This window comes from Girardinichthys multiradiatus, chromosome 6, assembly GCF_021462225.1.
Source record: "Girardinichthys multiradiatus isolate DD_20200921_A chromosome 6, DD_fGirMul_XY1, whole genome shotgun sequence".
Taxonomy (NCBI): Eukaryota; Metazoa; Chordata; class Actinopteri; order Cyprinodontiformes; family Goodeidae; genus Girardinichthys; species Girardinichthys multiradiatus.
This window is the reverse complement of record NC_061799.1, coordinates 46,423,328-46,436,378: the sequence shown is the minus strand read 5'-3', so window position 1 is coordinate 46,436,378 and position 13,051 is coordinate 46,423,328. Positions and strand designations below refer to the sequence as shown.

At 41.3% G+C, this 13,051-nt stretch overlaps 1 protein-coding gene across 1 annotated transcript in view; it reads right to left on the bottom strand.

Annotated features, from left to right (window-relative positions):
- Positions 1 to 13,051, bottom strand: part of mfn1a (mitofusin 1a) — a 31,206-nt gene that overhangs the window by 3,173 nt on the left and 14,982 nt on the right. The window contains 11 exon segments of the mRNA XM_047367082.1: positions 8,609 to 8,743; positions 8,819 to 9,015; positions 9,417 to 9,562; positions 9,565 to 9,810; positions 9,885 to 9,987; positions 10,722 to 10,826; positions 11,706 to 11,832; positions 11,903 to 12,024; positions 12,137 to 12,204; positions 12,503 to 12,656; positions 12,802 to 12,909. Of these exon segments, the coding sequence (XP_047223038.1) occupies positions 8,609 to 8,743; positions 8,819 to 9,015; positions 9,417 to 9,562; positions 9,565 to 9,810; positions 9,885 to 9,987; positions 10,722 to 10,826; positions 11,706 to 11,832; positions 11,903 to 12,024; positions 12,137 to 12,204; positions 12,503 to 12,656; positions 12,802 to 12,909 (1,511 nt within the window).

Here is a 13,051-nt window from a genome sequence, read left to right as displayed (position 1 = left end):
TACCACCATCACAGATCCTCCACCTACCTACCACCATCACAGATCCTCCACCTACCTACCACCATCACAGATCCTCCACCTACCTACCACCATCACAGATCCTCCACCTACCTACCACCAGATCCTCCACCTACCTACCACCATCACAGATCCTCCACCTACCTACCACCATCACAGATCCTCCACCTACCTACCACCATCACAGACCCTCCACCTACCTACCACCATCACAGATCCTCCACCTACCTACCACCATCACAGACCCTCCACCTACCTACCACCATCACAGATCCTCCACCTACCTACCACCATCACAGATCCTCCACCTACCTACCACCATCACAGATCCTCCACCTACCTACCACCATCACAGATCCTCCACCTACCTACCACCATCACAGATCCTCCACCTACCACCATCACAGATCCTCCACCTACCTACCACCATCACAGATCCTCCACCTACCTACCACCATCACAGATCCTCCACCTACCTACCACACATCACAGATCCTCCACCTACCTACCACCATCACAGATCCTCTACCTACCACCATCACAGATCCTCCACCTGTTACATGCTTGTCAGATTGGTCGAGCGGCCATGGAGGTGGGACCCAAACTGCAGCAATAAAGGCCAAAATGATCCATGGAAGCTTCTTTTTATTTTGCTGCCAGACGTGTTACAAGCCTACAACGGAGTATTAGAGCCAGGCTAAGAGACTTTTTTTTAATTATGACAATAAAATCATAACATTATGAGAATAAAGTTGTAATATTACGAGAATTAAGTAATGAGAGCTCCTCATTCACAAAACAAGCAATTTCTTCTAAGTCCGTGTGGTTCGATTGTCAAAAACAGACAGTTGTATGCACAATAATTTCAAAGTCCAGATACTGGTAATAATTTATTTGTGAAACCGATACTAAACTATAACTTCACAAGATGCTTAACATTCCTCATTTTAATGCATGAAAGACTGCGCTTTTGTAAGAGTTGCCATAAAAATTCCAACTTAGCCTGGCCCTAAAACTCCGTCGTACAAACCAAACAGAAACACCTACAGCAAACAATGGATGGCAGACTACGTAAATACAAATGAATCTAGACTGGAAGAAACCATCTCTAGGACTGGTACCAATGAAGATCGATAACACCATGACAATATTTACATTAAATAAGGACCAAACAAAACAATATATTATTTACAAACTAAAAATACTTTAATTTCATTCATATAATTATACCGAGAACAACACATAAAGCATAATCTTGCTAGACCACCTCCTCTTAATCCACTGGTACCATCCCAGAACTAATAAACTGTATGCCAACCCCTGGGGAATGTTTTGTCTGCGCACACCTGCTGGGAGGTGCAAAATGGCAGAGGTAAGTATTTATCCAAAAAAGCTTTCATTATTGTAGTTACTTAAGACAGTTTTGTATATTATTGCAGTTGAAATCAATTATCTATTGAAATTCTTAAAGATAAATAAACATTATTGTCTGTTCACCTTTTACAGGAGGGAATGCCGAGATGAGGCCCTCCAACTCAGTGGATGACACATCCAGACACACTTTCCAAGCAAACAAACTCAATGAAAACTAGTTGCCGTATTATTATTTAGCTGTGCTGTGCATATGTGTTTTTACTAACAAACAGTTATGGATCTACCATATAAGTGGAACAGTGGCTCACTGTTGCATCTCCCCCTTTCACTCAAGAATACAGTACCTCAGTTTTCATGTACCTGGTTTCATGTACCCCAGGTTGGTCTTTCCTGAACAATACTGAATTATAAAGTCATATGGTGGGAGGGACAGGGACCACCCTATGAGACGAGTGTTTGAGTCCTTCATCCTCTTGAGCCATTGCAAGGCCCGATGGTCAGTTTCCAAGTAGAAGTGACATCCTAGAAGGTAGTACCTCAGGGAATTGATCACCCACCTCTATGGTTGCTCGACCAATCTGACACTGCCCATCACAGAACCCCCACCTAGTACCCAGTACCAGCACCATCACGTACCGAGGCATACAACTCTCTGCCAAACTGTCAGAGTGCCTTCACCTTAATTTTACTCCTCTATTGAAAACAATACAAGATGACTTAAAGTGATGGATGACATGACAGTACCACCTTCAATTATAGGACGCTCTTCTCAGCCAACCAGTTATCCATGGCTGGACATCAAAAATCTGATTAATCAAAGATCTACCATCCATCAGTGAGACAACTGGACATCAACTGCTTCAAAAGCTCTGACAGCTTGATGGAAGACCATTCAAATAAGAAGAGTACAACTGAATTACCCACATTGATCAATCTTCAGCGGCACCACAGATGTGACCAGAACAACCTACTAATATTCCAACAGCCCATCGACACGTACAACACTGACAGGAAACAACTTCTCCAACAAGTCCCCCTAAAATGGTTCATCAAGTATCAAAATCTCATTGTAGGACAAGCAGCACAATCCAAAAAAACATCTGTATAAACTCATATCCTCTAATAATAATAATTATAATAATAATTATAATAAATTTTATTAAAAATGCACTTTACATCAGTTTAATGTTCTACTGTCTACAAATAAAAATATGTGTTAAAAAAACAATAAAACTAATTAGAATTTAAATAAAAAGAATAAAAATCAGAAATGAATAAAATAAAGTTATTTTAGGGTCTTTTGTGAAGGACTCGAGAGTCTGTGGTGCCCTGAGGTGTTCTGGAAGAACATTCCCCAGGTGAGGTGCAGCTGTGCAGAAGGTCCGGTCTCTCATAGAAGTTGGTTTGGTCCTTGCGATTTGGAGTTGTGATGAAGTTAAATGGAGTAAGCAGTTCTTTAGGCTGAGGCGTTTCAGGGATACTGATAGGTCAGGAGGCAGGTCTTCTATTGGATGTGGTTAGAGACAGGAAGGGCTTCTGACAGTACTGTTCTGAATACATTGAATTTTTGGAGATTTTTGTTGGAGATATCAGGAAGAATGACGCTAGAGTCCAGCCTGGAGGAGATGAAGGCATGGACACTTCTTTGAGAATCAGGAGTGATGGACGGAGGCTTGCAATACGTTTGAGGTGAAAGAATGAGATCTTGCCGAAGTGATCAACGTGGGAATTGAAAGTGAGGTGGGGGTCAAGCTGGACATCAAGGTTGCTGACAGAAGGGGAGAGTGGGATGTCTTGACCAGAGAATGAGATGGTGGTTATGAGGGAGTGGCACTGATAGGGACTAGAGGCTGACATTTTTTCGGGAATCCCGCGGGAATCCCGTGGGACGGGAGACAGCATCAGTAAAGATCACGTGATTGGGACGGTACAGGATAAAAATAATAATAATCATCTTTATTGGTCATTGCACATGTACATTACAACAAAATTTGTCCTCTGCATTTAACCCATCCCTTACAGGAAGCAATGGGCTGCCATTGTGCGGCGCCCGGGGAGCATTCTGGGGCTGAGATGGGTTCTTGCTCAGGGACCCAGAGTGGTAATCTGTGGGATACGAACCTGGCACCTTGTGTTCCCTCTGGAACACAAACTGAACTGGAGCAGACGGGATCGGGAGCTAACCAATAGGAGGGAAATAAACTAGGATCAATTGTCTTTGGAAATGTAAAACTGAGACTTTGTTATAAACTTTAATTTAAAAAAAACTTGGATCGACGCCGCCATTGTGTAGTTTTTTTCCAAGAAACCTATACTATAATGTGAGTCAAACGAACTACACGACCCACAAGCCAACAGAGCTTCTGATCGATGTTTTCCACCTGCGTTCAGGATGGAGGGAACAAACGCAGGTGGAGAACTGGACGTGGTAAAATTATATTTGTAACGTAAAGTCAGAAATAAGGACTTATCTATTAAACTCGTAGAGCTGACAGGAAAGTCACAAATATTACCGAAGTTCAGGAGAGTTGATGTTAACACGCAGTCTGCTGCTTGTAAAACGTATTTAGTTGTAATCAAGTTCACCAGAGATTAAGGGACACTTGTAAGACAGATTCTGGATTAAATCAGTCCTGCTTCTCTTCATTCATCAAACCAAAAGTACCATCATGTATCAAGTCTCATCTGACCAACAAAACTGCTGCACTAAAGATTTAAGAGTCTTTGCCACAGTAGAGGGGAAAGGTTTGACTAAAAGGATGCAAATATAATATTCTTACAGGAAACTTATTCAAAACATGAAGATAGCATCTTTTGGTCTAAACAATGGGGAGATGAAGCTTATTTTTGTCATGGTTCTTCAAGATCAGCAGGGGTCGCTGTTCTTCTAAAAAACTTCCAAGGTCAGATAATTTCAAGTAAAATGGATGAAAATGGTCACTGGTTATTCCTCACTGTCTGTTTGGATAACGTAATACTTATTTTGTTAAATATATATGGTTATAATAATCTAAACCATTACTGCACCAAGTTTTTACAGAAATCTTTAAAAATCATACTATACCTACTACAATAAATCAAGGAATTATTATATGTATCCCCAAACCAGACAAGGACCCTAGAATTATTGAGAATAGAAGAGCTATTACACTCAGAAATTCAGATTATAAATTACTAACATACATTTTTACCATGCGTCTCCAAACCGGAATCTCAGACATTATTGCAGAATCACAGTCTGGCTTCTTAAAAGGAAGGTCAATCCATAACAATATTAGACTGGTGAAGGACCTGATTGAATATAGGGACATGATAAAAGATGATGGTTTTATTCTTTTCCTTGACTTCTATAAAGCCTTTGACTCGGTGGAACACCAATTCTTATTCTCAGTTCTTGAACATTTAGGTTTTGGAGCCAATTTTATTAACTTAATTAGAGGTCTATATCAAAACATTAATAGTTGTGTAATACTACCTAGGTGCACTACAGCTAGATTTAATATTAATGTTGGAATTCCTCAAGGGTGTCCCATTTCCCCATATCTCTTTAATTTAGTTGGAGAAATGTCAGCAATCTATCTTAAAAACTGTGTAGACATTGAGAAATTAGACATTTTTGGTACAGAATTAATCATTAGCCAGTTAGCAGATAACACCACCATAAAATAAAATAAAATTAAACTTTTTTCAGAGGCTTCAGGACTAATGCTAAATCTTAAAAAATGTGAGCTTATAGCCATTCATGACACTCCCCTAAAAGTAATATCTAGCATCCCAATTAAATCTGAAATTAAATACTTGGGAACTGTTATAACTAAAAATCAAGAATCAACCTTAACAATTGAAAACAAGATTAAAGATTGCAAATCCAAACTTAACTGATGGCTCCAACAAGAACTTTCTATTTTAGGATGTATTTACTTATCCAAAATGGAAAGTTTGTCAAGATTAATTTATTCAACTTATAGCACTGCTGTCCCAAATAGCTTAACTAAGACCATTAACCAAATGAACATGAACTTTATTTGGAGAAACCGGCCACGTTACCTACGGAAAAGTCATATGGTCAAAGAAATCAAAGATGGCGGTCTGAAGGTAATTGACTTTGATTGTCTTAATGGAACCCTTAAAATTAATTGGCTGAAATCCTGGATTAAAAATTCTCAGTTATTTTAGTATTGTGTTCCTAATTATGTATTTAACAAAATAGGTGGTCTAAAACTTGTACTTCTAGCTGATTTCAATATTCATAAATTGCCCATTAAACTATCAGAGTTCAATAAACAAGTGTTTCTTTATTGGAAAAAGCTCTATGTACATAACTACTCGCCACACTCCTCTATCATATGGAATAACAGATTCATACTACATCGCAATAAATCCTTATTTTATAAAGATTGGATGGAGAAGAATATTTGGTCTATTATACACTTAATGGATGCTAATGGTTGCATGTTAAATTACGAACAATTCTGCACAAAATATCAATTCCTTCCCCCAAAAGCTGAATTTACCAGATTATTTAAAGCCTTACCAAAACAATTTATTAATCAGATAATAAATTTAATAACATATAGTCCGATGACTACACAATTACCCAAATTATCTATTAATGGAATATCGTTCACTGACCCAAAATTGAATAACCACATAATTAGAAACTGTCTAAATGAATATTTATTCCCTGGGAAAATAAATAAAAATAACATTCTTTGCAAGTTTGAAAAAAAATCAATTGAAAGGTTAAGAACTCTTTATTTAAAACTCCCCATACAACCAAAAGCTAAAGAAACACACTTTAAAATTTTAAACGCAATCTATCCCTCAAAAGAGCTACTAAGGAATCGCTTTAATATGAATGACAATAAATGTTCATTCTGTGAAAATGATATAGAAACGATTGACCATATCTTCTATGAATGCAATCAAACCAAAATATTTAGGAATTGCTTAGAAAGGTGGATCAAATCAAAAATTACACTTCCTGATTCTATTTCTAGAGAGATGGTAACTTTTGGAGTGTTATTAAAAAATAAAACAATAAAACTCTGCTGTAACCTAATATTTTACTTGGCAAAATTCTTTATTCATAAACAAAGAGTGCTGAGATCATCCCCAGTTTTTAATATCTTTTTATCTGAATTCCAGTTATATTTGAAATCTCTAAAATATATTGAATCATATGAATACCTGACTGAAATATTAATGGAACTGCCCACCGATGTATATCAATCCTAACATATCAATCCCCTTGTTGCTATTTTAGTTATTGTTTCATTATTATTAATATATATAAATATATATATTTTCTCTCTTATTAATAACACTTTGTTTTTCCATTTCATAATCTGCCTGTACTATGCCCTATACAGAAGTGAACTGTTGTTGTTGTAATTGCCTCACTTGTTTGTGCTACTTTGTTTAAATAAAGTTTAAAATAAAAAAGTAGAGGGGAAAGGTACGGAGCCCGGGAGAGGACATGGGGGGATTTTTTTCTTTTACGTTCGCTAGCAAAAGTTGTTAATCATCTTGAGAAAACTGTGCATTTTTTAACAGCAGCACAGATGATAAACTGCTCATAAAACAAACACTGATATGTTATTGATATGATTTATTTGTCATATGCAGGTTAACACGCTGTAAACAATGTGATTAAATGTTTAGGATAAGAAGAACCGTTCAAATCACGATAAAAACTAAAACACTAATGGTGTACAATGAAAAAGTACCCATCATGCAGCAGTAATAAGGAAATAAAGTGTCACAGATGTGGTTTCGTGCAGTTTTATTGTTCAGTAGTTTGTTTGACAGCTTGTGGATAAAAACTGTCTTTTAATCTGATTTGAAGATCCTTTTATTTAAGGCTGATTTCAAAATAAAACTCAATAAATCTCAAAAACAGGTCTCCCACAAAGTATTGCGAGATAACGCAAAAGAGAAAAATTCCCCCTTGTCCCCTCACGGACTCCGTATAGAAAGGCTTCATCAAGAGAAGATATTAAATAAATATGTTGAGAAATAGAAAGAAATGTACCATTAAATGTACAATTTATTTAATACATCATTAAATATTAAGTGTACCACTAATTACGTCATGTCGTCTTTAAAATTATACTTAATTATTCAGTGGCACATTTAATTGCATAATAGTCCATTTCATGATATAATGGTACATTTATTGTTTCTAAAGATACAAGGAAAACAAGACATGGTCTGTTTCCTTGTTTGATATTTTATTATTTCTTCATTATTATTCTTTTTACTTTAACTGTCCTTTACTACGACTAAAAACAGGGACCTAACTGGTCCTTCGGAGAAATTTCCAAAAGACTAAATGAAGAAAACAAAACTGGAAGAGTCACAGGAGTGGGAGTCGTTCTAAATGGGAGCGGGACGGGACAGGAGAGAAAATCCACTCCTGGGTCGTCACCCTCTAATGGGGAGTGCCAATTAAAGTTGCTCCAGTGTTGGAGTTGTTCCTATGCAGGATGTTGTGGTTCATCCATGCTTATCTCTTCCTGGCAGAGCGTGGACAGTGCTGGTGCTGTGGATGATGGGTTGGAGTCCATTTGGATATAAAGTTGAGTGTCATCTGCGTGACAATGGAGTGATACAGCGATGCACCTCACACTCTCATCAACAAATGGGAAACAGACCCAAACGTCCACACAGAAAGTCAGTTTTACTATGTCCAACAACACTAATATACAGGGCATACAAAACCATCTACAGAACACGCCTCACACAGCACCACATGAACAACATGGGACTGACTGGATCAGATCAGAATTTAACACCAGCAATGACCACCTCCATGCAGTCTGGCTCTGTCCACCACTACAAAACCTGCAGAAAGAAATAAGCAGCCTCCTTAGACACAACATCTGTTTACTCGTCAATCTGGAAGAACTGAATATGAACTGAAAACTCAACAGTCCAGCTCGTAGTCCTGAGTATCTCCAAGAAAACACTAATGTTCCTCTGGAGAGCAGCCAAAAGTTCGCCACCTCACAATATCAGACCTCCTCACACAACAGATATTGATACAAGTCAGCAAAATGAACATTAATATTCCATTAAAATATGTCTTTTATTTATCCTTTTGGTTTAGTCCCCAGAACCCCCTAGTTCTGCAGAACAGTCCACCTCTTCTGCAGGTGGATTAGCACCCACCCAGCTGACACATCAGTTCCTCTCAGCAGCTCCGAGCTCTCACCTAAAAGCCTTGGACTTCCTCTGGATGTTCTCCAGTTTCTGGATTCTGAAGGTCAGCTGCCGGATGCTTCCTTCCAGCTCGGCTTCGCTCAGGTCCACTCTCTGCGTCAAACGTTCGAAGGTCGAAGTCAGCTCCCTCAAACACAAAAAAACCAACATAACCACAAACAGAAACATTGTCAGGTGTCCAGTCAGTGGGGGCGGGGCTTACTTGTACACCTGCTGGCTGCAGGCGGAGCTGGTGACGGGCACGACGGCTCTGAGGCAGTAAGCGGCGTACTCCATGAACTGCTGCTTCAGAGCTCGCTCCTTGCTGGCATCAGTCCAGGTAAGTCTCTCGTACAGGTAGAGAAGACCATACAGGGAGATGGAGAGGGCGATGACACGCCAGCCCACAGAACGCCACACCTGCAGAAACACAACTCCCCCTGAGAGACTGGAAAGACTGCTGAAAGACGCACATCAAAATCAGCCAGGACAAACCAACCTGACATACCTGAAACACACCTGAGAACATAAAGACTCCTGAAGCTCAGCTATACACACCTGAGACACACCTGAGACACACCAGCACATGTGCCTTACTTGTGCTGGTGTTTTTCTTGCAGTGCTGTGTTGAAGTGCAGCAGATATTTTTTCTAACTGAAGTAATATCTCACCTCACACGCCACCAAGAACCAGGAGAAGAACCATCCATCTTCTCTGGAAGGTTCTAAATCTTCTGAGTCGGGTTCTGTAGATCTTGAACCGACTGCTGTTATCCAGATTAATCAGTGTTCCTGCTTTGATCTGCTGGTTTGTGGACTTACCACGCCTCCGATCACGAGCACCGCCATGGATGTCCTGGAGGTGACAGACACCAAGCCTGTTGCTATGGTAACCATCGCCTCATTCTTAAAGAAGGGTCCTTCCTGCAGATAGAGCAGCATGTTTTCAGCTGGTTGCACCAACAAAAGCTCTCACTTCCTGAATATGAGCTCACCTTCAGGCCACGCTCGCCACCACTCAATGCCCGCTTGGCGTTGGTGGCTCCAATGAAGCGGGTGACGAGGGCAGTCCATCCCAAAGAGAACTGGAAGTCAATGTTCTCCCTGAAGTCTGCACAGAGAGCAGGCAGGGTAAGGTCATAGGTCATCTCGAAGAAGGAGGATGGAGCAGAAAGCTGTTGCTGGACAGAGAGAGACACCAGAGGACGGACGCTGTCTGAGGACAGACATCAGAGTCAGAGGGACAGCCTCTCGGAGGATTAGTAATGCAGAAACAGGACGGGTCAGTACCAATCATGAGTCTCTGGGTTTCTTGGATGTCTCTGAGGACGCTGATGGAACAGTGTTGAGCCAAACAGCCAACAAGCCTCTCCTCCACGTGCTGCACCAGCTTCTGCAGGAACACCAGACATAGTCAGGCTTAGAAAAAGTTCTGTTTATGGATGTGGTGTAATTACGGATGGGTTCTGCTTTAATGTGTCAGATCCAACAGGAAAGACCGAAGTGGTTCATAATGATGTGGTTTCATCAAAGCTCACTTTAATTAGCAGGAAGAAGATATCTGTAGGGATCTGGGCCTGTTTATGGGAATATGTTCTGCAAGTTTCATTCCTTCTCAACATCAGGACAGAACCAGACAGATTGGATCGGTTTATGGTTTTAGTTGAAATCGCTCCAATATTGGTCGTGCAGGTTAAGCTCCAACACAGAAGGAGGAGATGATCTGATACGTTTAGATTCAGGGCTTCAGGCTCAGGGAACTCAGTTAGGAGATCATAAAATAGGCTGAAGTGCAACAAATAATGAATACAGAATTTACATAGAGAGCGCCCCCTGCTGGATTGACTTAGGCAACATTTATTATCAGTCGTGGATTTTATTCTGAGACAATGAAAAAAATCCTTACTAAAGTTTACATTTTAAAAACCATGCAGGTCCAAAAGAAGACCAAAGCCACTTGGGTGCAAGGATTGTCTTCATTACACTATCTGGACTGATCCTGTCAGATGTGTTCCTGACTGGTCCAAGAATCCAGAACTTTACTGAACACATGAAGAGGTCAGGAACTGCAGCCTCCTCTGGTTCATCAGGATTAGATGTTCCTGGGTGTTGGAGCTCAGCACTCACAGCTTTGTAGAGCTGCAGAGTTTCTTGTGTCGGGTTGAAGTCGGCTCTGAACTCCTCCACCAGAACAGGAAGAGAATGGATCTGATCCAACAGCGCCGAGGCCACCTGAGCACAAAGACACCCACCCAAAGTTACCCTGGAAACACTGACCCAGCACCTTCGGGTGATGATAAAGATGATTACAATACAGAACATAAACTGGTACCAAACTCTTCACACCAGATTTAAAGTGTTGCATGGGTCAAACTGGACTGAGGCCTTGTACACACGTAGCAGGGTCTTTATTAAAACTAGCATCGCCCCACATGAACCCGCACAAATACGCCACAGAGCCAAATACATAGGGGGAAGTGCACTGCAAAGCTAAAACCTCTGTCAGCCAATCAGAATCCTTCAAAACAACCACGACTTCCTGGTAGGAATGAAACATGGCGCCAGGAGGTTCATTTGTGTGGACAGTTAGACATTGAACTACTTGTAAATACTGTTTTAGAATATAAAGATTGGGGAGGCTGAACTAGCTTTGAAATAACAAAAAGAAAAGAAATTGTTGTTAAAGGCCATTAAACCAGACTAAGGACGAAGAAGAGGAATAGACCTCTCAATACGAGGCAGAGTGGCCGTGACGCTGCGCGTACCCGCAACCGGCTGCTCGGAGCAGTGTATCACATATAAAACAGTTTGATGTGGAGACTTTTTCTTCCCGAGCGGTTTTTGTGTGGCACTGCGTGAGCAGACATGTCCAGCAGACGTCAAGTACGCGTGATTATGTTTTGCCCTTTAGTGACCGTGTTGCTTGTTGCTCCGATGTCTCTGTGTGAGGGACTGGCAACCTGTTTACCCTGCTTCTCACGCTGATGGAAGAGAGGACAGTCAGAGTTGTCAGAAACAGAACCTGTAAACCTGAACCTTTAAACCAGAATCGGAACCTTTAATCTGAGCAGTGATAAGGTTAAGAGTAAATCTGCGGGAGGCTGTTTCTACCTTGGCAGCAACATCATCCGTCAGAGTCCTGATCCGGTCCTTAACGCTGTCACTCAGACGGTTCATCTGTCCTCGGACAAAGTCCAGACGGTCGCGCTGTTCCTCTCGGTCCTCCAGGCAGCAGATCCTGCCAGAGGTCAGAGGTCAGAGAGACACAGACTCAAAGCACGCTCAGTGAATTAGCTGACTGTGCTCACTTCCTGTCAGCTGACGCGATGTTGATGGTGTCCATCACTGCTTTGATGGCTTCTGTGATCTGACACGCCCTCACTGTGTGCTGCTCAAATTTGGTCCGGACCGCCGAACGAGAGATAAACTCCTGCAGACAGAGGTTCAGTTTACCGGGTCAGAAGCAGAGCATGACAGGCTCATTGGGCCACAACAAATAGTGTTGTGACTCAAACTCAGAATGCGTTTTTGGATTTCTGTACCTCAAATGTCCTCTCAAACTGCTGGAACTCTCTCAGCCGGTCATGGAAACCTTCAGCTAGAGCACCCCCTGCAGGATGTTCAGGTTCAGTACAAACAGGTACATTAAACTCCGGATCCGGCTCTCCAGGTACTTCTTCCAAGCAATCACTTTCCTGAAACCTTTCATAAAAGTTCTGCTAAGTTAAATGATGGCGTTCAAAGACCTCGGCCTCCCTGATAAGTAAATTAACGCTGTAAACAAATTCAGGACTTAGTCGGGTTTATCTGACTTGTTTATTTTGTTTGTTTTAGTTTTTTCAGGGACTGCTGTAGAACCTGCAGCAGGAAGGTCAGATCTGCTGTTGGTTCTCCCTCACCTGTCTCACCTGTCTCAGGCATGCCCTGCGCTCGCTGCGTCCTGGAGCTCAGAACCTCCTTGGCAGAGATAAAGAAGATTCTCCCAGCAGCCTCATCCGGTCCAACCACCCGTAGCTCATCTGACAGGAAGCTCACACAGCGATCCATGTGTTGTTTCCTTACCTGGACAGCAGGGGGAGCAGTTTTTGTGAAAACATGAAATGCAGGACAAAAAAGGTCAGTGAGGTCTGAAGTAAACCTGCTCTGAAGATCTGAATCAGTTACCGCTCAGTTATTGCTCAGCTCAGCTGTTGACACAAACACACACCTGTTCGATGTAGCCGGGCTCCGTCACCGAGGCGTCCCAGCGGTTGTGGAGGATGAAGATGTTCGGTTTGGAGATTCGTTCACTGACTTTGTGGAAGAAAAGTTTTTCCTGCAGAAAAAATGAAAACTTTATTTTTTCAGGAAATGTTCTTCATTTTAGCAAACACAAAAGCTACACTCACTGACAGAAACTGTATAGTTACCAGAGACAAAGAAAGAGCAGTGGTGCTAGTTCGAAGGTCAAGTCTTCT